Here is a 26047-nt window from a genome sequence, read left to right as displayed (position 1 = left end):
TTTGTTTCCAAACGGCAAACACAATGTCCTTAACTGGCCTTGATCACAGACATATTGAGTGTTATGCTTGAAAGGTACATATGATATCACTGCTCTTGGTCAGAATGACCTCTCATGCAGAAACAACGATTAGTGAGAAATATTAGAAGGAGGCATCTTACCGGATGTGAACCTGTTGTTATTAGTGTAATTATATCCACACACTGCAAAAACCAGTGCATTGGTTAAGCGGGTCTGCTAATGCCATTACACAGGCATTATTGAGTTATTTCTACTAATAATCTTCCATCGATGTTTGAGAATAATTTTTTATCAATTAGATGCATATCGCTTTCCCTAGAATGTCATTAGCTGTGGAGAACTTCCAACTCTTTCGATTAGAGGGTTACCACTGACAAGGTCCTAATGATAGTGCCAACATCTACAAGAGGCCTGAGGAAGTAAAGTGCAGGTAGTTGTTGGTTGCAAGATGCACTGTAGAAATTCACCAAGGCTCCTTCGACAGCACTTTCCAAATGCATGACCACTTCCATCTAGAAGGACAAGGCCAGCAGACACATAGGAACACCACCACCTGCGAGTTCCCACCCAAGCTATTCACCATCCTGAATTGGAAATACTTTTCTTTCAGTGTCACTGGGTAAGAATCCTGGAACTGCCTCCCCAGTAGAATTGTGGGTGCATCTACCTACAAGACAGTTCAAGAAGGCAGCTCACTACTGCCTTCTCCAGGGCAACTAGAGACAGACATCAAATGTTAGCCCATCAAGTGTTACCCACATCCCGTGAGTGAATAAAATAAAATTCTGGAGCTCTAACTAAAAAAGGCGAACTAAATAAGACATTATTCCTATCCAGACAATGGTTCAATTCTCACAGTATCCATCGGAGCTGCCACGATCTGTTAATGTATTCTGTTTGAATTGTCCAGAAATTATAGAACCAGAAATGCATCTCTTGCATTTCTTACAAGCTGTTCCACCTGAACTGGCTGAGGAGAATCTCATTTCCTTTTTTCAAAATAAAATGTATTTTTGTGAAAACTGGCAACAATGACAAAAAAAAACCAACACTAGATATCTTTCAAGTCTTTCATAATCCTCAAAAGCTGTTAGTGTACCTCATTCTCAGTACTTTACATTAGCTACTGCTTAATTTTAAAATTCTCATTCTTGATTTTCAAATGCCTCCCTGCTCACTCTCCCTGCAAACTCCTCCAGCCCCACAACTCTCTGAGATCTCCGCACTGCTCTGATTCTTCATTGCTTCCCTCTTGCACATGCCCAGTTTTAGTCACTGCACTGCTTGCAGTTATACTTCCAGGCGTCTGAACCTTAAACTTGTGGAGGTCTCTCTCCCCTTCCACACCTCCTCACCCCTCCAAACCTATCTCTGTGAAGTGTGATGATGTGACTTGACAGTCTGTCATTAAACTTTTGTGATATTAAAGAATGCTAAGCTATTGCTAATGGCATGTCAGAAAATATGATACTTCCCTAAGGAAACATGCTATAACATGAAACAGTCAACATGTTACAGTGTTATTTCATATGGATCTATACTGCATTGGTCAGTTTCTGTGCTGTAGATTAATTCAGCCCATTTTTAAAAATTCACTTGTGGGTTGTGAGTGTTTATTGCCTGTCCCTAGCTGCCCTTGATCTGAGTGCCTTGCTAAACCATTTTCAGAGAGTGGATTAGAGTCAACCACATTGCTATGGGACAAAAACAGAGGTTGCTGGAAAAGCATAGCCCTACCAGACAACACGGCTGTTCTTTCAGTTGAGAGAGATGACGGACAATGGTTTAACCTGAGAGGAACCACACCTTGGATGAGGGGAGAGGTTGAGAAGGAGAGTCCTCTGTGGTAACCTCAGCTGGGGTAGGAATTGAACCCATGCTGTTGTATTAATTTGTATCACAGGCCAGCAAGTCAGCCAACTGAGCTGACCCAACTTCCACTGCTTTTATGAAATACCTTGGGACATTAAAGTTTCTATTTCAGTGTAAACCACTGATGTTTCAGTGAAGGATATTTTTATGAATTCCCTTTTTGAATTTAACAACGACTCTTCCATTCTTATACTCTACATTCTTTTTTCCGTCATGAGTGTTGCCCTAACTTTTTAATTTCACAATTTCAATTCCAGATTAGCTAATGTGTTCTACACATGAGACTGGCTCAGCACTGCAGCGTATTGAAAATTGTGTTGTGTGTTTTGTCCCAATTGAGGCTACTAGACACACATGAACCAGCAGAGGGGGTCTGCGAGGAGGTATTAAGCAAGGATTCAAGTGTAATTGCTTCTGCATTTTTAATTCTAAAGTCTCTGGCTGAAAACATGACTGTTTTTGTCACCAGATCTTCGCCAACACAAGATTAATTTTTGAGTGTTGCATTTGAAGACATCCATGCTTGGAAAGTTCTCACCAACTCCCTGTTCTAGCTGAACGTACCACTGAAAAATTGGTTTCCATATTTCTTAATTAGTTTGGACATGCCACTTGCATTAATTTGAAAACATTATTGAATTAATTCACTGTTTGACCGTAAGACATAGGAGCAGAGATTAGGCTATTTGGTCCATTGAGTTTGCTCTGCCATTCAATCATGGCTGATAAGTTTTTCAACCCCATTCTCCTGCTTTCTCCCCGTAACCCTTGATCCCCTTGATAATCAAGAACCTACCTATCTCAGTCTTAAATGTACTCAATGACCTGGCTTCCACAGCCTTCTGTGGCAGTGAATTCCATAGATTCACCACTCTCTGGCTGAAGAAGTTTCTCCTTATCTCCGTTCTAAAGGGCCTTTCCTTTACTCTAAGGCAGTACCTTTGGGTCCTGGTCTCTCCTACCAAAGTAAACATCTTCCCAATGTCCACTCTATCGAGGCCATTCAGTATTCTGTAAGCTTAAATTAGATCCCCCTCACCCTTCTGAACTCAATTGAGTATAGACCCAGAGTCCTCAAACGTTCCTCATATGTTAAGCCTTTCATTCCTGGGAGCGTTCTTGTGAATATCCACTGGACCCGCTCAAGGGCCAGTACACCCTTCCTGAGGTATGGAGCCCAAAATTGCTCACAATACTCTAACTGTGGTCTGACCTGAGCTTTATAAAGCCTCAGAAGTAAATCCCTGCTTTTATGTTCTAGTCCTCTCAAAATAAATGCCAACATTGCATTTGCCTTCCAAACTACTGACTCAACCTACAAGTTTAGTTTAAGAGAAACCCGAACTAGGACTCCCAAGTCCCTTTGCACTTCAGACTTCTGAATTTTCTCCCCAATTAGAAAGTATTCGGTGCCTCAATTCCTCCTAGCATTGTCCATGACCTCACAGTTTTCCATTCCATCTGCCACTTTTTTGCCCTCTCCTAACGTGTCTAAATCCTTCTGCAGCCTCCCCGCCTCCTCAATACTACCTGTCCCTCCACCTGTCTTTGTATCATCTGAAAACCTAGCTAGAATGCCCTCAGTTCCTTTATCTAGATCATTAATGCATAAAGTGTAGAGTTGTGGTCCCAACACTGACGCTTGTGTACCCCACTTGTCACCGACTGCCATCCTGAGAAAGACCCTTTTAACCCGACTCTCTGCTTTCTGCCAGACAGCCAACCTTCTATCCATGCTAGCACCTTGTCTCTAACACCATGGGCCCTTATCTTACTCAGCAGCCTCCTGTGTGGCACCTTGTCAAAGGCCTTCTGGTGTTGTGAGGCAGTAGTGCTAACCACTGAGCCACTGTGCTGTCTCAAAACATATGATCCTGCTGTTTCCACTGTTCCATTCCTATCAGCACAGCTGTTTACCTTTTAAGCAAATAAAATCTTTAAGCTCAGTTGGAGTAGAGTTGTTGTAAAGGCTGTTGTAATGCATTTGCAGATAAAATCCCGTTATGCAGCAATGATCACTCTAAAAGATCAGCGTCTCTCTGCCTGCTTTTTGAAGTGGGTTTCTGAGGTTTTGTCATCCCACCATTCCTGGCCAATTGCCCTGAGTCAGATGTTAGTTGTCCTAGTGTCTTTTGTGTGTAGTTGAGACTCAACACTTGCAGACATTTTCCAAACAACTTATTCAGCAATATTATTACACATTTCTGGAGCAGTAGAACCTGAACCTGGGCCTGCTGATTTAGAGGTAGGGACACTACTGCTGCACCAAAGTGTCCTTTAAGCCTACTGCACCCGGTGTTCCTATTCAAATATGAACCAGGTCTATGTCCGTTTAGCTTCAGAGATTGGGCATCTCCAGCCTTGTACGACTACGGGCCCTGGCTGCTCACCTGTATCACCATAAAGAGATGAGATAATAGCAGGATTTTGCAGAGTCAATGGTTAGTGCATGAACTGGACATTCCACTTGTTCTCTTATTGCACAGATCTCAGAAAGGCACTGTACCTCTAAGACAGCTGGAGGGTATTACGGCATGGGATTCCATCATGTAAAAGGCAATAGAATCTTACTCCCTGAACATTCAGTCTGCTCCGACAACATGAGGAATAAATTTACAGATGGGTGTGCTGCCCAGTTTGTCTCTGAAATGGTGAAAAATTGCGACTGCCCTTGCCAATTGGCCATGAACTGCCTTCAATTCACCGCTCAGCATTTTCAGATGCCCTGTCTGCTGTAGGCTCCATTTCCAGGAAAAAGACCAGGATGGACTGGTACCAGCACTTGGCATGCTGGACACAAAGCTCATGTTCTTACCCTTGCCCACCTCCATCCTTGATCCCACTTGGCGTCAAAAGTCTTGTTCCAAGTCTTGGAATGTGGGTCTTGAACCCTCAGCTTTCTGAATCGGCAATGAGTTTGCACCCCACAGCTAACGCTGATCTCACAGTCCTCTTGACCAAAGATCCAACTGTTAATTAAATGTGTATCGACTTTGGGTCTGTACTGGCCTCCCACTCTCTGTGTCGATCGCTTCGTGTGAAAGACATCTTCCGAGACAAAGTCGTAATTTTATCTTTTGCCCTTTGAGCATCTTCCCTCGTGTTATAATGTCATGGTTTAATATGAAGAAACGTTTTGAATAATACATGGGCACCAAACGTCATTGTGCAACTATTTACCTAAAAATCAAAATTGCTGGTGTTGCGGTCAGCTTGGAGTCATGTACACCAGTTAAAATCTGTTTGTTATGGAATCTATGTTGAACATTCAGGCACCAATATTCATTTAATGTGAGAGTAAATGAAAGACAGTTACATATTGTGATTGAACAAGAAGAATCGGCAGCCAGAAGGTAAATTTAGAGCAGAATTAATAAACTTTAAAGGTTTAGTGTCTTGCATGTTTTCTACTGCAGAGATTTTGACTGTTGACAGTTCTACCATTTACTCAAAATATTTGATTTCCTTTTTCTGTCCCCTTCTTTCTCGATCTCACCTCTTCATCTCCTCAATTTTTCCGTCCCTTTCTTCTCTTTTTCATTTGTCTTTTACCACCCATATATTTTCTTTCCCTCGAATCGGCCTGTCCCTTTCTCTCTGTCTCTCCTGCACTTCCCCCTCTGTTCCAGTTGTGCTCGGCCTGTACTTCCCCAGGAAGACCTACCAGACCACAGTGTACGTTGGACAACCAGCAGATACTCCACTGCTCCAGGTTTATGCTTTACCTGACGAAGGGGATCGCACGGCCTACTTTGGGTTCTGCAACAATCTGTTGAATGGATTTCGACACCAGTGGTTTCGGATCGATGAGAGATCTGGCGTCTTTTACCTTAACAAGACACTGGAGGAGAGTGATCTCCAACTGCTGGGTGAGGATGTCTATTCTCATTCAATAGTGATGCTGGTTGGGGATGATGGAATCGTATAGCAATAAACCCGTTAAGATTTAATAAGAGTGGGATAACACAAGAGTGATCAGTAAAATTAGTATTCATGTAATTTTTTTAAAATGATCATTCTTGGGATGTGAGCATGGCTGACAAGGCCAGCAGTTATTCAATTAGAGTCATAGAGTTGTACAGCACGGAAACAGATCCTTCAGTCCAACTTGTCCATGCCTACCAGATATCCTAAATTAACCTAGTCCCACTTGCCAGCATTTGGCCCATTTCCCTCTAAACCCTTCCTATTCATGTACCCATCCAGATGCCTTTTGAATGTTGCAATTGTACCAGCCTCCACCACTTCCTCTGGCAGCTCATTCCATACACGCACCACCCCCTGCGTGAAAAAGTTGCCCCTTAGGTCTCTTTTAAATCTTTCCTGTCTCACCTTAAACATATGCCCTCTAGTTTTGGACTCCCCTACCATGGGGAAAAGACCTTGGCTATTCAGCCTGTTCATGGCCCTCATGATTTCGGATGTAGGGGTCACTAGGAAGGCTGAAATTTGTTGCCCATCCCTAACTGTGCCTGAATTGATTGGCCAAGTAGGCCATTTCAGATGATTGCAGTGGGTCTGGACTCACAAGTAGGCCAGACCAAGTAAGGACAGCAGATTTCCTTCGCGAAACGACATTTAGTGAACCGGATGGAGTTTTACAACAATCAACAGTGGCTACATAGGGTACGAGCAAATTAGTGCAGATGCTGGAGTCTGTACTGAAAACAACAAATGCTGGAGATCACAGCGAGTCAGATGGCATCCATGGAGAGAGAGCAAGCTAATGTTTCGAATCTAGATGACTCCTCATCAGAGCTTCGAGTGACCCACTGTGGTCTCCAGTATTTGTTGTTTTCATTACAGTGGGTACATGCTCACCATTAGAACAGCTTCATTCTAAATAATTCACATCAGTGTTTGCTGCCTGCAGCCAACCATGAACATACACCCATTCAGAAAAGCGCATGCCTACAGATGCAATCAGTCATCACAGAGAATTTATCTGAGATTGCATGTGCAAATGTAGCTTGGAAGCACATACATTTTGAAACGGGGTTCAGTGGTAAGGAAAAAGCATGTGGGAAAGGGATAAATAGCCCAGAGCAAGGGGGTGGGAGGACAGGGAGCCCAGAGGTGGTTGCAGGGAGGGTCCAGGAGCTGGATGGGCCTCCCCCGCTTCTTCCAGATTGCCCCCAGTCTCTTACCGCCCTCCCCTCCAATACCCTCCTGGTTTCCGATCTCTCCCTCGCCTTGGCTCTGACCCCCATGACCCTTTGCTGACGTTACGCAAACTTCACCATCTGCTCTGGTGGGATTTGAACCCATACCCCTCAAACATTAAGCTGGGTTTTGGATGATCAGACCAGGGATATTATCACCATGCCACCGCTTACCAGGCAATGCTGAAGTACTGTTTATGGAAAAGGAATTTACCTGGTCTGGCCTACATGTGACTCCAGACCCACAGTGATGTGGTAGACTCTTATCTAAGTGACTGAGGTTGGATAATAAATGCTGTCCTAGCCAGTGAGGCCCACATCCCATGAACGAAAAGTTTAAAAGTCCCTAGAAATAAAGGAAATAAACAGGTGCTGGACAGGGAAACCTTCTTCAGATGGAAGATGACTTGGGGGAAGAATTTCCACTCAACCAAATGAACACAACCTCTCTGTTCATCCCAGGGACTGGGAAACAGTTCTCACGTATGACTAGTTGCACGTTGTTTTTCTATGCAGTGCATTTAAACTGCAGCTTCTTAAAAAATCAACTTTAAAAATGACTTGTGAAGTTAGCCAGGTTTTATTGTGTACTCTGTGCCTTCCAGCCCGAGTCCCACATTGCTCCCTACTGGATACTGAGGGTTAAAATGGCTCCTTGTAAGTTTGGATTCAGCGTGAAAGTTTCTCAAGCAGCTGTAGAATCATGTCACCTTTCTCTTCCTTTCTGTTGCAGGTAACATGGGTGGACCTGAATTGTATAAGATCACGCTCCACATCTTTGCTGCTCCTGAACCCCGTAGGGAGAAGGAGTGTAAGGCCCAAGTGATAGTTATTGTGGTGAATAAAAGCCCACCCCCATGTGCCAACATCACAGCGGAAGACCTCTGCTTTGGGGAAGTGGACTCGAAGGTTCAAATTATCGAGAACACATACCCTGGCACGTTCTTTCAAATGGACTCCTTGCCAAACCAGTACCAATGCCAATTTGCCAACATCTCATATCAACTAATAGCAGGTAAATATATCACAGGGTGAGGGGCGATGGACCTGCATTTTTGGGGTGCTAGTGGGGCAATAAAGAGCTGAGGGTCAGTCCTTGTGAGGTTTTGAGTGTTTCCCAATGCCTACCATTCCAAATCAGCATGCTGAGTTTTCGAAAAGAAACATTTTCCATAATATGAGAATGGAGTATAAAAATAAGGAAATATTACTAAGGCACCAGTCAGACCACACCTAGAACAGTTTGAAACAATTATAACACACACTCTGGACTGTTTTTTTTGTCACGTTACCGATGGGAAGATATACTGGCATTGGAGGAAGTCTAAAGAAGGTTCACTCAACTGATTGAAGGGATTTCCCTTAGAAGAATTGATTAAGTTATGCCTGTATTCATTGGAGTTTGGAAGAATGAAAGATGACCTTATTGAAACATTTAAGATTCTAAAGGGGCTTGCGAGGGTAGATGAGGAGAGATTCCCCTTGTGGGAGAGACTAGGACCAAAGAGATAATCTCAGAATAGGTGGTTACCCACTTAAGACAGAGATGAGGAGGAATTTTTTTCTACCTATGTAGAATTCTATACCACTGAGGCCTGTCGAGGCTGGGTTGTTAGGTATATTCAAATGTGAGATGGAGATTTTTTAATTAGTAAGTGAATCAAGGGTTATTGGAAAAAAGCAAGAAAGTGGAGTTGAAGATTATCAGATCAGCCATGATAGAATTGAATGGCAGACTGGACAGAATGGGTCAAATGGCCTACTTCTGTTGCTATGTCTTATGGTCTCATGGTAATGGAACTGTACCAATAAATGACCAGCTGAGCCCATAATGTGGCTCATTAATATTTGCTGCATTCACCTTCACACACAGACACAGTCTCCAAAAACAAAATGAATATAGAGTCATGGAGTCATACAGCATGGAAACAGACATTTTAGTCCAACCAGTTCATGCCGAACATAATCCCAAACTAAACTAGTCCCACCTGCCTGCGCTTGGCCCATATATGTTGATGTCCCTTTTCGTTTGGAATTACAAGGGAGCTCAGGAAACCAAGCCCTATCAGTTTCTCCATGGCAACATCTCAGCTAACCAAGTATCAACCAATCAGCACCTCCTCCTCCTGTGGTATAAATTGTTGTGGGCCTTTTGAAATTTGGCATTCTTGCATTTGCCCTGATGAGAGCAAGTCAAAAACACATCAGCAACCTGTCTCTCTTTTCAGCAAGATTAAAAGAACCTCCCTCTATAGGCGTTTAAAGGACAAGGGTCATGACCTGAAATTGGGTTATGATATCTCTTGGAGATAAGTTAGAAAACACTCTTTCACACAAAGTGGCACAAGTGAGGAACTTCCAATTGAATATGAAGAGATACTTCCTCAATTAATAACTATATATCTGACAACATAGCAAGGAGTATGGAGACAAGCCAAGTGAATGTACCTTAAGACACAGGTCAATCACAGTCTCCTGCAAAGGCTGCTAAACAGATTTGAGGGGCTGAATGGCCTCCTTTTGTTCCTTCTTTCCTGTCATTCTCAGTGTACCAACATATTGAGGGAGCATACCAAGGCCAGAGGTCATGGGGAGGTCAGGGATGGTCAATTTGCTAGAAGTTTCTCTATGGCCTGGCCTGCTGAACAAGACTGGGAGCATGTGAGCCCGTTACTTGTTACAGGATAGTGATGTACCTTACTAGGGGAGCTTCCTTGGTATTGATCGCACTGAGGTTGTTGACATCTCGCCGAGCTGGCTTGTTTTCGTTCAGACGTTTCGTCACCATACTAGGTGACATCATCAGTGAAGCCTCCGATGAAGCGATGTTATTTTACTCCACTTGGAATAGAGTAACATCTCTTCATTGGAGGTTCCACTGATGATGTCACCTAGTATGGTGATGAAACATCTGAACGAGAACAAGCCAGCTTGGTGAGCATGCCAACAACCTCACCCACAACCCGAGCTACAGATCTTTACCAAAACTCGATTGCGCTGAGTCTGAGGGTGGGGAGATGTTCAAAATTGAAGACAAAGTAAGCAGGGTCAAGCTGAAATCTCATTTCATGGCAGCTTTAATGTCCTCCAGCATTAGACAGCGAAATTGGATATGTCGCTACATGCAGAGATATGGAAGAAGTAACCATAAACATGGTAAAGCCTGTTTTCAAAGAAGAAAGAAATGTAGAGTGTCAGAGAGGTCTAGGGAATGCCAGAACTTGGGGCCCAGGCAGCTGAAGACTGCTCAAGAGGCCAGAATTTGAGGAACGCTGAGATCTTGGCGTTGAAAGGGAGGAAGCACCTAATAACTTTTAACACTTTATATTAAGTTATGAGAACAGGTTAGACAAATTAGGCCAGTTTTCTGTAGAGTTTAGAAGGTTATGCAGTGATCTGATCAAAGTATTCAAGATATTAACAGGAACAAACAGGGTAGAGAAAGATAAACTATTTCCAATGGTTGGAGATTCCAGAACTAGGGGGCATAGTCTGAGAATTTGGACCAGACCATTCAGGAGAGATTTTAGGAAGTGCTTCTATACACCAAGGGTGATAGAGGTTTGGAACTCTCTTCTACAAATGGGGGACGTTTGTTCACTTGTTAATTTTAAGGGATATGGGACAAGGGCATGTCTATGGTGTTAGGCCACAGATCAGCCATCATCTCAGTGAATGCTGGAACAGGTTCAAGGGGCTGAATGGCCTACTCCTGTTCCAGTGTTCCTACTTAGAAATTCGTGCAGTGGTCACACTTGTCCTCCAATTGGAAGTATCCAAAACACATTGGACCAGCGTGTCTCAGTCACCAGCTTTACTGCATTTTCCTTCTGGATTACAGCGAAAGGAAGGGAGGAGCAAGGCATGGAGGGAGTTGAAAGCAAGGGCGAACGTTGTAAAATCAAAATGTTGCTTGACCAGGAGATGGTGTACATCAGTGAACGCAAGAATGATAGGGGAATGGGGTTGGTGCAAGTTAGAACAGGGACAACATGGATTTGGATAACTTAGAGAGAGCAAGAACTGCAGATGCTGGAGTCAGAGATTACACAGTGTGCAGCTGGAGGAAGACAGCAGGCCAGGCACCGTCAGAGGAGCAGGAAAGTTGACGTTTCGAGTCAGGACCATTTCTGAAGAAGGGTCCCAACCCGCAACATCAACTTTCCTGCTCCTCTGATGCTACCTGGCCTGCTGTGTTACTCCAGCTCCACACTGCGTTATGTCTGTAGATTTGGATAACATTTAGTTTACTTAAGTGGATCCAGATGTCAGGACGTCAGGATAAGTGAGTCTTGAGATGACAAAGGCATGATGAAGCAACAAGGTGAAGAAATCCCTTCTGCCTGGTTTTAAACCTGCAGTTGCCTAGGGCATAGGCACTAAACAGTTGTCCTCTACCTGTGCACAGGTAGCTGATTGATGCATTTCTTCAACAATTGCACCACCTAGTGGTGAGTGCATTCATAGCTCCAGCCTGTACCTTCTGAAGTAATTTCTATTTGGCTGTGGGCTACAACAGGTCACACAGTGGGACATCCTGAAATGCCTTGGATTGCGTTTGAAGTGCACACAAATTCAGGCAAAGACTGCTCTCTTTGCCCAAGAAAAACCTCACAAACAGCAAGTGAATTTACAGAATCCTTTGTGCTGTAGTATTCTATTGTTTTGCAATTTTCTCTTTGCAGCCTCGACTCAAAGTTGCTGCAGAGTCTCTGTTTCCGGGCCAACATCACTGGGACATGCAATTTGCAAATTTGAGAAGCATGGTGTATTTTTGATTTTGTGTTGGGAAAGACAAGGAAAATAAAGACCTGCATTTATGTAGCAATTCGCAACTGCTGGGTGTCCCAAAGTGCATCATGGCAAATCAAATATTTTTAAAGTGTAATTCAGGAAAGTTGGTAAATCTGTGCACATCAAGCTCCCAGAACTACCTGTTCTAGCTCTTTCTACAGCAGTGTTTCCTTTATTCTGGGTCCACACCCAGGCATAACTAATCAAGCAGAACGAGCATAGATTAGCTACCAGACTCTCATTGCAGAACAGTTAAACATCACAGAAACCTTGGAGTTGTTGTTCAGGATGAGGTTGATGTGATTAATCATTCCAATTTATTTGGTATGAGTGAGTCGCAATCAATTTGGTAACAAGGGCAGATTGCCTGAGTGTACATCAAAGTGTAGGAAGAGTTAAAGGAACAGAAAGAGTCCATTCATCCACTCAAAGCCTGTTGATTTGGATCAGGGCTGCTGTATATCTTAATTCCATCTATCCATCATTGTTATGTTACCTTTAATACAGCTGCCCAACAGAAATCCAGCTCGGTGTTTGAAATAACTGCACAAAGGCCGGTATCCTGTCACCAAGTCATCCTTTATCTCCATGTACACAATACAAGGTCTCTGACAAGCCTGCTCAGAGCCAGTCCCTAGACTGAGGAGACCTTCTGAATGTCCTGTTTATATCTGTCAGCCAGGGCTCCCTGATTGGCCCGGCTTAACAACCCCAATCAAGGATCTCATTGTCAATGAGATCTACCCCCAGCCATGGTTCCAATTACTACAATGTCGCTGCTGCTGAGACCTGTAGCCTGTTGGATAGGCAGTAAGCACCCCGTACAAAATATCCTTTTAATCTGTTCATTTTCCAGGTGGTTCCGTTCCATTCAGGATTAATGAGGAGACATCCGAGATCAGTGTGGAAAAGCCGCTGGACAGGGAACAGAGGGAGACGTACGAAATGATTGTCAGATGCACCTTGTGGACACCTGTGCAAGTGACACAGGTTGGGAGGTCCTTGCATGTGACTGTCCTTGACAAAGGTGACAATGCTCCATACCTCCCTGATGGCAACGACACAGCTGAGGCTTTTATTGAGTTCAACAGGAAAGAGGTAGGACTCCCTACAAGGTCTGGATGAGATTTTGTTTGTGTGTGTGTGTGTGTCTGTGTGTGTGTGTCTGTGTGTGTGTGTGTGTCTGTGTGTGTGCGTGTGTCTGTGTGTGTGCGTGCGTGTCTGTGTGTGTGTCTGTGTGTGTGCATGCGTGTCTGTGTGTGTGTGTGTGTGTGTGCATGCGTGTCTGTGTGCGTGTACATGTGTGTGTGAGTCTGTGTCTGTGTGCGTGTGCTTGTGTGTGTGTGTGTGTGTGTGTGTGTGTGTGTGTGTGTGTGTGTGCGCACGCGTGTCTGTGGCTGCTTTATTTCTGCAGATCATGGTTTATCCTTATATATCATGATGACCTTTTCAGTCTCCACATCCCCTCTTTCCAACGGAGACCAAGTGTTCGAAATCACCAAGGTGATGACTTTTGTTGCCAAAGTGCTCCAAAGCAACGATGTCCTGGAGCTGTGCCCCTCTGGGCATAAATGGCACACTGTGGGTGGAGTTAGTTCGATAGAAAGTAGAGGTGAAGAGAGAAGCACATGTTTTTTAGTAACGTCACAGTAAAATTAGAGCTTGGTATATCTCAGATTACCATGTGTGACATTAATTAGTATTACGATGCAATAAATAAAGTTCTAACAAAACCGTACTCTTATCTGTGGAGATAACCCCATGACAAAAGAACTTCTCCTGCCCCATGCATCCAACACATCTCTGGTCCCCTTTCTAACAGAGACCCACGTTCTTCTTCCATAAACAGTGATTGCCTATTCTAATCTGAGCTGTCTTCTCTAACGCCTCATCTACAAAATCTTCATCCTCATTCATAGGTTGGTGCTTGGCCAGTGCTTATCGGCCTTCACTACACCCAACATCAATCAGAGTTGAAACAGATACAACTTTCCAGAATTTGGGCCTGGAAATTCAAAATCTTACAGTATCTATGAAGTGTTCCATTCTGGCGCACTTTGTAACATGAGAGCTGTTTGAATTAAAGATAATTGCCTTGAGAAAATAGAAGAAAGACCAACCCCCTTCTGTTGTAAGTGTGTGCCTTGCCTTTAAGGGAGTTCGCTTTTAAAGACCCAATGTCCTGTGTTCAATTAGATTCTTTAAATTCTGCCTTGTCTCTTTGCTTTTCCATTTTCGTTTGTCTCTTGCTTCACTTGTTTAGTGTTCTGTTTGGAAAAACAGTTGGTGAATGATTTTACAAGAACAGATCTTCATTACTACATTTGTTTACAGCCTAAAACATTCCAAGCATCTACCTCCTAACTCCACAGTTTCTGTCTCTTTAGATGTGTTCAAGTTATGGTTTCAACCGATGCCCTCCACTTGTCATAGAATCCCTACAGTGTGGAAACAGGCCCTTCAGCCCAACAAGTCCACACCGACCCTCAGAGTATCCCACTCAAACCCATCCCCCTAATCTACAATCTCTGAACACTACAGGCAATTTAGCACGGCCAATCCACCTAACCTGCACATCTTTGGACTGTGGGGGGATACCAGAGCACCCAGAGGATACCCTCACAGACACAAGGAGAGCATGCAAACTCCATACAGACAGTTGGCCGAGGGTGAAATTGAACCCAGGTCCCTGATATTGTGAGGCAGCAGTGCTAACCACTGAGCCACCGTGCTGCCCCTTTAAATTCAAGTTAATTAAGATTTAAGCCATCAGCCACTTTTGGAATTGAACCCACATCCCAGCCGACTAGCCTGGAGTCTCTGAATTACAAGTCCAGTGACATTATCATTATGCCACTAGCTCCCCTGTGTATAATTAAACACAATTTGTATACAGTTACAATGGGAGAATGGTGACCATAGCTATCTTCCAAGCAATTGACCTGGGTTCAATTCCTGGCTGCGGAGATTGCCAATTTAAAATCTTTTATCAGAAACCCATACTTAAAATGAATTTGATTCATTGTAACTGGACTTGGAGCTCCTGCTGTGTGGTGGTGGTATCGCTTCCTCTGAGCCAGAAGGTCTGAGTCAAATCCCTCTTGCCCCTAGAAGTGTTTCACTGCATGTCCAAGCAGTTTGATTAAAAATAAAATAATAGAATTTCAATTTAGCACCACCATCCTACCTAATTCGCACTCTTAGCAAATCCTCATTCAGGAGGTGTTCTGAGGGAGGGTCACCGGACCCGAAATGTTAACTCTGTTTTCTCCTTCACAGGTGTTGCCAGACCTGCTGAGCTTTTCCAGAAACTTCTGTTTTAGTTCCTGATCCAGGAGGGGTTTTTATTCTTCTCTGTTTCTAGTTCTTTTCTTCCTTGTGTTTGGGAACAGTACTGCTTCTAACAATTTGGCAAGTGGGCAGCACTTATTCTGTTTCCATTGCCCTCGGTGAGAGGGTAGAAAGTGTTACCAACTTACTGTCATGCATCCTAACAGCACGGCTCAGATGCAAGATCTATGCCATTACGTTTTCAAGAGCTACACTCCCTTCTATACCTGTTTGTATCTTGCAGAACACGGTGGTGGTGTCTCTCTCAGTGTATGACACAGACAGCACCACCAAGTACACAGCTACAGTGATGAGAAATGACACTTGGATCACAGACAACTTCAGAGTGAAGGCTACGCCGCTGGAGACACCTGCCAGCACCAAGAGCCCTGCTCGAGGGACGGTAAACAAATATGGTAAACCCTCACCGAAAACACATCCTTCGGCAATGCGCAGCTCCAGCAATCGGAAATGAGAGAGACCTCCCACTCTGGGATGCAGAAATATACACAGCACGGCCATGAATATCTGAAATGGGAAAATGATGGATGTGGTGTGGTAGGGTTTCTTTTTGGCTTCAGGCACTTTGCTGTCACGCAAAGGAAGGAAAACCGATGAATAAGAAAGGGGTAGGGGCTGGGGGACTGTTCAGGCCAATGGTTCCCAAAGTGTTGTCCCACTGTCACTCCATTTTGAGGCTTGCAAATTGTTGAGACGCCTCTGAGATCAGATCAGGGGGTGGCAGGGGGCAGAGAGAAGGGTTTGAGACTGGGAAGGGGCCTGGGTTTCTGCCTTGGAGCTTGCGAGCTCAAAATCTCAGCTCAGGACCCCATGAGGCAAGTTCACTTTGGACAGAGATGTTGCTGTGCCTTTTGTAAATCCCATGGTTCCTGGTCTTTTGGAGAGAGACAGAGAGACAGACAGATAGGCAGATAGACAGAGAGAGAGAGACAGGCAGACAGAGAAAGAGACTGAGAAACAGAGAGAGAGAGACCAAGAAACAGAGAGAGGGAAAGAAGGAGAGAGATACAGACAGAGACAGAAAGAAAGAGAACAGAGACAGAGATGGAGCCTGACAGAGAGAGAAAGACAAAGAGACAGAGAGAGAGAGGCAGGAAATCAGATAGACAGAGAGAGAGGGAGACAGAGAAACAGAGAGATTGAGAGACAAAGAGCCAGAGAGAGAGAGAGACAGACAGACAGATAGACAGAAAAAGAGGGAGACAGAGAAACAGAGAGCCAGAGAGAGAGAGAAACGGAGAGAGACACGTTGATATGAAGGTGATATGAAGGTCACCAGCTCTGGGTTGAAGGGAAAGGATGATTTCACCTGTGCAGTATTTATAATGAGCTTTACAACTTGGTCCAGATTCATAGCATTTCTCCCAAACTGCCAGCCCCCCATCCTCCTCCATCCCTCGCTCCTTCTCTGATTGTGTTGCTGGCAGGACAGCTAGAGAACCAACATCTTACTCAGAGCATGGCCTTCAGCCTGAAGCTTTCCGATTAGGGAAAATCTTTCTGCTAAGTGCTCCCTTTGGTGTGGAGCTTTTAGCATTGGAAAACACACAGTAGATTTATTGACTCTGATCCTACAGAATGGTGGAACAGACTCAAGGGGCTTTATGGCGTCCTCTCAAATTCTTCTGACCCCGCTCACTAGATACTGCATCCATTAAAATAATGCATGGAAAATCACACAGGCCACATCACGCTAACCACCACGTCCAGACTCAACACAACTCTACACTGGCAAACAGGGCATTTACTGTTTCGAGCTCTGTCGTACTTTGCCTGAAAGACCCTCATCAGGATGAAACTTGAGGCCAAAAATGCCTCGACTGCTAACTTTGTTGGCCAATGTTAAACTGGACTTTGCTGTCTCCCTTTGTATAAAAAACTGCCCCCTCTTCAATCTGGTGAGGTGTGCTGAGGCAGTCAGTGGTGCAATTCTATGCCAATGCAGCAAACTGATAACCCACCATCTCCCCCCCCCCCACCCCCAAAACCCCCCCCCCCCCCTCCCCTCCGGCAATTTGATGAACCAGAGAAGGACAGAATTAATGAGAAATCAGATCAATGTTTGCTGAAATTATGTGGCACTAGTTCTCTGCAGGAGGCAACTTGTTCATTGCAAGAAAGAACATAGGATGAATGGCCTATTCTAGCCCCTATCCACCACGCATTCCACCATTCTGTAAGATTCTGTACTTCAACTTAATTATTTTCTGCAGGCCACTTTTAAAGGAAGTATTAGCTACTTAGGACAGTGCCTACTGTCTCAGAAACATTATCTGGGCCAGTGACCAGGATAAACTGGGATGGCAAATACAAATTAAGGGCAGTACTAAATTCTTAAGGAATTATGATCACACCCTGACTCCTACTGAGAGGTAGCTGAGAAATTTAACTGACATCTTGGGATCAGCTTGTGGGCAGTGTCAGGTCCACATGTGGAATATTGAGACCGGTCACTAGACTGTGTAGAGCTTGAATCTTGATGAAAAGAAGGGCATATTGTCGCTGTTTGTCATCTTGCACTCATCAGGACAAATGCAAGAATGCCAAATTGCAACTGATCACAACAATTTATGCTGTGGGAGAAAAAGGTACAGATTGATTAGCCAGTTGATTCTGATTAGCTAGAATGATGCCATTGAGAAACCAACAGGACCTGTAGTTGTCTCAAACTCCCAGCTAATTCCAGAAAGGCACAAGACTTGAATGTACTTCATTGGTTTGCAGAGAACGGGTCCTTGTGTCTGAATGTATGTGATATCTGGAAAATGTAAATGAGCCAAGTTAACAGCTCAACTTTAAATTGGTTGTTGGCAAAACATTTCCTGAGGTTGGTTGGCTCGCTGAGCTGGTTTGTTGTTCTGTAGACGTTTCATTACCATGCTGGGTAACATCATCAGTGCAGCCTCCGCTGAAGCATTGGTGTGTTTTCCCGCCTGGTTTTTAAACTCTGGAGTCTGTTGAGCTAGATTGCCTCACTTCCGGTTTACCTTCGTAGTGGAGTGTATATGGGGTCAAATTCTGTGTGTTTATTGATGGCTTTCTTCGTGGAGTGCCAGGCTTCTAGGAATTCCCGTGCCTGTCTCTGCTTAGCTTGTCCCAGGATTTTGGTGTTGTCCTAGTTGAATTGGTGGTTCTCCTTATCCATGTGGATTGAGATGAGTGAGTATTCGTCGTGCCTTTTTGTAGCCTGTTGGTGTTCATGTACTCTTGTAGTTTCCTTCCTGTTTGTCCGATGTAGTGTTTCTCACAGTCTCTGCAGGGAATCTTATAGATGACATTGGTCCTGTCCATGGCGGGGAGTGGGTCTTTAGTTCGGGTGAGCAGCTGTCATAGGGTTGAAGTGGGCTTGTGTGCCACTCTGATGCCAAGTGGTCGAAGGAGTCTTGTGGTTAGTTCCGATATGTTCCTGATGTAGGGTAGTGTGATGAGTGTGTCGGGGTGTGTAGTATCTTCCTGATGTTGCTCGTGTAGGCATCTTCTGACCCAGTTTTTTGGATATCCGTTATCCTTGAGTTTCTTCTTGCATTTCCTGTCAGATGTGATTCTGCAATTCTGCAGTATTTGCCTAACAATCCCAAGTGTGCCAATAATCACACACCAATAACCTTTATCCACTTATAGAATTAATTGTGGACAATGCAGAGGTAGGCTGATATAAAGAGGTATGTGAGGAGGCTTGTATGGAGCATAAATGCTGGGTTAGACCAGTTGGGCTGAGTGGACTGTTCTGTACTCAAGACTACATGTAATTCCCTGTATGTTGATGTGTTTTATTCAGAGTTAATCCTGAAGAAAAACCTATCAATCTCTGAGAACCGGTCATTTAGTTTGGATGTCCTGGTCCATGATATAGAATACAGTGGCCCAAACAGCTCAGTGATGCTCCATTTCAACGTCACCATCCGCCCAATCATTATCGAGTTCACTGAGAAAGTGTTCCATTTCTCACTAAGCAGGAATGCCGGACGATCCGCAAAGGTAATTGTTTTGTTTCGGTGATTGGAGATTCTACAGCGGGAAGACAAAATCAGAACTACCGCAAAAAAAAATTAAGAGCTATGAGTAAAGACAACTAATCTAATCTAATATCCTGGAACGTGCTGCCAGGGGTGGTGGTCGAAGCAGATACAAAGCAATGTTTATGAGGCATTTAGACGGACACATAAACAGGCAAGGAATAGAGGGACACAGACCAGGTACAGGCAGATAGTTATAGTTAAAGTAGCATCACGGTCAGCACAAACATGGTGGGCCGAAGGGCCTGTTCCTATGCTGCACTGTTCTATGTTCTGTGATGATGTGTGGTGTTGCTGAATTAATCTTGGTTCTTAGTTATGTCTGTACTATTGGGTGAGTAGTGTTGAGAATATATGAACAAAAGGAATTAGCAGTAGAGTATTCAGCCCCTCAATCCAACTCCACCATTCAATAAGATCACGGTGGATCTGATTCTAACCTCAAATCCACATTCCTGTCAACCCCAATAATCTTTCACCTCCTTTCTTACAAGAATCTATCTACTTATGTCTTAAAAATATTCAAGGACTCTGCTTCCACTGCCCAATCAGGAAGAGAGTTCCAAAGTCTCACGACCCTCTGAGGAAAAGAAAATTGCCTAATGTCTGTTTTAATTGGGGGACGCCTAATTTTTAAACAGTCCTGGATTCTCCCATAAGACATAGAAACATCGAAAATAGGTGCAGGGGCAGGCCATTCGGCCCTTTGAGCTGTGCCACCATTCAATATGATCATGGCTGATTTTGGAATTTCAGTATCCCACTCCCGCTTTCTCTCCATACATCTTGATCCCTTTAGCCACAAGAGTCATGCCCGACTCCCTCTTGAATATATCTAATGAACTGGCCCCAACAGCTTCCTGTGGGAGGGAATTCCACAGATTCCCAACTCTGAGTGAAGAAATTCTTCCTCATCACAATGGCTTACCCCTTATTCTTAGACTGTGGCTCCGAGTTTGAAGATGGAACATCCATCGAGTCAAGACCCCTTAGAATTTTGTATGTTTCAAACAATTCGCCTCTTACTCTTCCAAACTCCAGTCAATACCAGCTGAGCCTGTATGACGTTTTCTCCGAAGACAATCCACCCATCTCAGGTATTAGTCTAATCTACTCTAGAATCTGGCTATTTATTTCAGCATCGAAATGGTAACAGGATGAGAATGATCTAGAAGCCTCCACTTCAGAGCACGTTGGAGATGGAGACATCAATTATTTTAGAGGAAATGGGTAACTGAAGGCAATAAACTTGAAGGGATGGAGTGAGAGGGGATGGGATGAGATGAAGTGAATTGCCATACAGTGAGTTAGAATAGACCCAATGGGACTCAAATGGCCTCCTTTAATGTCATGACTCCACGTTCTGTTAATTGGGAACTGGGAAACAAGTAGCATGCCAATAAACTTTGGGCCAAAAATTGGATAAAAATAAATGATTTGGCAGTTCACCTCTGAGCTCGGAATATTCCAATCAAAATACTTCTTGCCCTGCACGGTAGGTGTGATGTCCTGTTTCCATGGTCCCACAGTCCCCTCCTGATGATGAGCGTGAAGGATCTGATTGACAGCCCATGACCTAGGCACTTCTTCTGACTAATGTGGGTGTTCATCCCATACAGTGGGATTTTCTATGAGCTACCACAAGCTACGCAGTGACTAGAAGACGCTCACACCCATCAGGCTGAGTAGCAAGCCAACGCTCATTCCAGAGTTCCACCACTGTACATCTGGAGGGCGGATTGAACCCTTCACTTGGGTGATGGGAATGATAATCTGTCGGAATGCTGAATGCTTATTTCTTGTTTCCACTGTGTGTTACAGATTGGAAGGATTTGCATCGCAAACTGCCACAACTTTCAAGCATTAAATATAACCTACACACTGGTGCCCCTAATTCAGACTGAGGAGAATGCCACTCATCCAGAAAGAAACTGTTCTTCCATCATGGGGGTCCTGAAGAGAGCTGAGGATATATTCGGATTCCTGTACATCAATGATGTGAAAATGTTGCGAACAGGCTCCTGCAGCAGGCTTCACTATATTATCATTGCCAACGAGTATTTGAGCAAAGAGGTGGCTAAGGCTAGCATAATTGTCACGCTCGAAGGCTCTTGTAAGTACTTGTGCTTCTGGCTTTCCTCTCTCTGACCTTCCCTGACCACACTTTCGATTTCAAATGAGAGAGGAAGGAGGGAAGAGGGGTATGAGATGGATCAGGATTTGATTTGGAAGATCAGCCATGATCTACTAAATGGCAGGGATAGCAGACAGGGTTGAGGGGCTAATGGCCTACTCCTGCTCTTATTTCTAACAGAATGGGCTGCCAAGTTATCATTCCTCCAAAAATGACTGATTCATCTGGAATCAAGGGCAACTTGTGGAATTATTAATGTAGTAAAGATGGAGTTTGTACAGTGGCAGGAGAAGGAATCATCTGGGTTTGTGTTAACACAAAATGGGGCTTGTGAGGGGGGCTCCGAAGGAATTTTTTTAAAAAATAGTAATTCTCAGTTTGTGAGTATTGATGGCATTTATTCCCTATCATTAGTTAACCTGAGAAGGTGGTAACAATTTATCAAAACTGAGTGGCTTCAACTCCAGAGTGTAGTTTACGGCTGCCATATTGGTGTAGGACTAGTGTCATATATAGGCCACACAAGGTATAGAGCAGTAAAATTCCCTTCAAAGGATGCTGGTGAACTAGTTGGGTTTTTCCAACAATCGAACAGCTCTCTGGTTGCTTTTACTGATGGTGTTCCACTCCTGGAGTGCCAGTTGCTGTGGCAACATACATGCTGTAATCTGGAGCTAATTTAGTGATGGGAGGGCTCCAAGTTTCTTTTCATCACATTGCTGGCCAGGAATCTCTCCCACGCTCACTGCCTGCTGTTGGTGTGCATTGGAAGGATTTGCAGGTCAATAATCAACATGTTTGTCTACAATAATGAGTGTACGTTCTTTGGCCCTCAGATCCAGGGATGGGACTCAAACCTGGAGCTTAGAGTCAGGGGGTGCTGATGACTTCCTCATTTTTGCTGGCACCACTTTTAATTTTCAGTATTCTAAAAATGCCAAGGTGAGATTTGAACTTGGATTCTCTGGATCCTTCGTCAAAGCTTCTGGGATGCTAATTTTATACTTTAACCACTAGTTGCACCTAATCCTGTTTGTAAATTTGCTGAATTGAGCAATATTTGATCCTGTATTGTAGCCCAGTGATTGACAATAGGGCGGTGCCCTGTTACAACATAATACAATGTTATCACTATGGGAGCTAACCGAAGATTCTTCTGCATAAAACTTACACAGACTGACGACAATAACCCCAAGAAAAGCCCTCAATTCAGTCCACGTTATCCCATTGCCCATAAATGATTGCAATGTCGTAGATTCATTCTGCTGTCATCCAAGGTCTTAAAAATCACTTCTTACAGAGTTTTCTCTAGAGAGACTAAAACAGGCACAATTGTTACAAAGTCACGTCTAGTACCTATATGCTGCCACCTTTGTAGAACTCATTATTAATGACATGATAGAATAAAAATTACATGGATAAAAAAGTATAGACTGAGAAATCAGCTCTGTCATGTTACTGCCCAGGCAGTGGTGATGGCCATATACAACTTCAGCTCCACATGTAAACTGAATCTGCTCCATTGCTTTTCTCAGGCAGTCGATTGCAGACCTTAACCACTTAGAGTTAGATTTATTAACACACGCACTCACACGAGTAAAGTGAAAAGTTTACAAATCACCACTTACGGCACCACCTTAGGTGCAAAAGTATCTAGATACAGATCCTTAAGTACAAATTCTTAGCGAAAAATGATTTGAAAAATAAAGAAATAAAAAGCCCAGCATTTGTACCTCCTTAGGTACAAAAGAGAAAATCATGGAAATAAATTAGAAAACTAAAGAGATAAAAAGTTCAGAAGAACAGTCCTTCCAACCCAGTCCACACTGGCGCCTAGCCTCCAGACCACACAAGACCTTGCCTCGAGGCTGAGTGTGCTGGGAGTCCGCGCTGTCTTCACCTAAAGGCTCTGAAGACCGGGAATCTGCGCTGAGGCCGCGATGACTTCACTCGAGGCTCACGGATAGAAGGTAAGAAGAAAGAAGGAAAATCAAAGGAGAAGAGAAAGAAAAGGAACGGACGGAGCAGACAAGCTCCAGCTGAGGTGTCCTACTCTGCCGCCATCTTGGAATTTAGAGGCTGTGTGAAGTGATTGTTCTCAATGATTTTGCTCCTTTTCCATAGTTTAGAACCTGTGCCCTCTCAATCCCGATCCTTTCATGACTGGGGACAATTTCTCCATCTCTACTCTGTCCAGACCTATCCTGATTTTGAACACCTCAATCAAATCTCCTCTCAGCCCTCAGCGGAGAACACTGCTAACTTTCCGAATCCTAATACTCCTGAGATAGGCCAACCACCCCATCGTTTAGGAAGATTCAGTTTCTGCAGGGCATTTCTAAACTGAGCCGAATTGAAGGAGGTCATTTTTAGGTTTCGCTTTTCATTGGTGGATCCACTTGTAAATTCACAGTCAGTGTGCTATTCATATCCTTGTGATTTTGAAATGTAGTTTAATTAAGTTAATTAGAGTATTTTGTAATTTTAAGCCTATGCCAGTGTCATTATTTATTCAATTGAAGTCTCATTCCTCTTTACAGTTCAAGTGTTGCATGTCCTTAACCTGAAATGACCCTATTTGATCATTTAAAGTAACAATATGTGAATGCTTTACTCAGCTGACAAAGCAGGATTTAAACCCTGGTTGCAAATAGATGGAATTAATTGAGTTTTCTTCTCTCTCCAGACACAGACAGAAATAACAATTGTCCCAAAATCTGTGCGACAAACAGGCAACGCGCTGAATGTGAGGAATGTGGCGGTCTTGGCACATTGACCGGGAAATGTCAGTGGCGACAGGGCTTTGAGAAGGGTATGAATCTTCTGCAATGACTCAGTGTATCAGTTCTTCCTTTTGAATTATCCATTATATGTGAAATTTTAATACTAACTACTGAATGATATAACTTCCAAATACTTCTGGAAATGCTGAATGCTTGCTATCACTGAAGGATAATGTGTCCAAATTAACTTGTGGTTAACTACAATCTTCAGATCTCAGATATCCCTCAAGATGTTCAATTATTAAAGCGGTGGCTGTGGTAATGTAGGTCAAGCAGGCAGAGACTTAAAAACTGGTTAAATAACTTTTAGTGGAGAGAGGACACTGTAGGTACTTTCTGATCTTCCAAATTATGTTAATGGACCTTACTGTCCACCTGATCTATCTAAAGGAGCAGGGTTAATTTCACAGGGCACTGCTATCTCACATTACAGCAGTAGACTGAACTGAAACTGACCGGACTAGTCATGTAAATACTGTGGCTACAGGAGCCAGCTAAAAGCTGGGAATCTTGCAACAAGGGGTAGCAAGGTGGTCCGGTGGTTAGCACTGCAACCCTGCAGCGCCAGGGACCTGGGTTCAATACCAGCCTGTGGCAACTGTCTGTGTGGAGTATGCACATTCTCCCCGTGTCTGTGTTCTGGTTTCCTCTCACAGTCCGAAGATGTGCAGGTTCAGCGGATTAGCCATGGCAAATGCAGGGTTATAGGGTAGGGATGTGGGTCTGGGTGGGATGCTCTTTGAAGGATTGTTGCAGACTCGATGGGCTGAATGGCCTATTTCCACATTGTTGGGATTCTATGAAGTCCATCAGCTACAATGCACAGGTCAGGAATGTGATGCAATACTTCACCTGCCTAGATGAGTGCATCTCCAACAAAATTGAAGGAGCTCACTCTATCAGGATAAAACAGACCACTTGATTGTTACACCCAACTTAAATATTCACTCATGCTGCCACCAATACTCAGTAGCAGCAGTGTATACTGTCCACAAGATGCACTGCAGCACATCACCAGCGCTCCTTCAACAGCATCGTCGAAAGCTAACTGTGACCACGGACACTGTGTTCCTATGAATATAATATTTGCATATTACAGCTAGTTGTAATAATTCTTATGATCATAATTAATGGTTTTTTCAAGTCTACAATATCATACCCAGCTTCTTAAGTCACGAAAGATAAGATAAACATTACTGCTGGAGGATAAGGTCAGAAGATACATGGGAACACCACCACCTGCAAGTTTCCCTCCTAGCCACTCAACATGCTGACTTGGAAATATCACTGGTTTTAAATGAGAATTTACCTTCATTTTGTGCCACAGTTGAATTTGAGTTGGTAACTTGTGAACTTAGGCCCCACTCCAGGCATTGAAGACATGATCAAGGCTGATACTTTCCTGCTTGGGACAGCTCCATATTAGCACTGCTGCCTCATAGCACCAGGGACCCAGAGTTTGAGTCCACCCTCAGGTGACTGTCTGTGTGGAGTTTGCACATTCTCCCTGTGTCTGCGTGGGTTTCCTCTGGGTGCTCCGGTTTCCTCCCACAGTCCAAAGATGTGCAGGTTAGGGTGGATTAGCCATGGGAAATGCAGGGTTACAAAGATAGGGTGGAATGGTCTTCAGAGGGTCTGTATGAACTTGATGGGCCAAATGACCTACTCCCACACTGTAGGCTTTCTCTGATTCTAGTGTTATGCATTCAAACACACTGCCCTATAAATCAAATGTTAAGCTGCAACTGTGGTTACTAGTTCTGGTATACAAATGACGCAAATTGCATAGGAACAGGAGTATCTAAGTCAACATTCCTTGATTAATAGTACTAAAAAATTCCTCCTAACTAGTCTTTTAACTCTTGTTCTGAGGTTTCTCTTTGAGGTAGGTGGCTGCATGTTGTTTTGACAGTT

At 43.8% G+C, this 26047-nt stretch overlaps 1 protein-coding gene across 2 annotated transcripts in view; it reads left to right on the top strand.

The window, feature by feature from the left end:
* The first annotated feature begins 5659 nt into the window (after positions 1-5659).
* The window catches only part of ret (ret proto-oncogene receptor tyrosine kinase), a 50182-nt gene continuing 29794 nt past the window's right edge, over positions 5660-26047 (top strand). For both annotated transcript variants that reach the window (XM_048616283.1, XM_048616284.1), the window contains exons 1-7: positions 5660-5762; positions 7789-8070; positions 12706-12947; positions 15424-15595; positions 18979-19178; positions 21038-21329; positions 24037-24162. In XM_048616283.1, the coding sequence (XP_048472240.1) occupies positions 7794-8070; positions 12706-12947; positions 15424-15595; positions 18979-19178; positions 21038-21329; positions 24037-24162 (1309 nt within the window). In that variant the 5' untranslated portion in view covers positions 5660-5762; positions 7789-7793. The remainder of the gene's footprint in view (positions 5763-7788; positions 8071-12705; positions 12948-15423; positions 15596-18978; positions 19179-21037; positions 21330-24036; positions 24163-26047) is intronic.

Source organism: Rhincodon typus, chromosome 34 (assembly GCF_021869965.1).
Source record: "Rhincodon typus isolate 14 chromosome 34, sRhiTyp1.1, whole genome shotgun sequence".
Classification (NCBI taxonomy): domain Eukaryota; kingdom Metazoa; phylum Chordata; class Chondrichthyes; order Orectolobiformes; family Rhincodontidae; genus Rhincodon; species Rhincodon typus.
The sequence above is the reverse complement of the archived record's forward strand: the minus strand, read 5'-3'. Positions and strand labels throughout refer to the sequence as shown.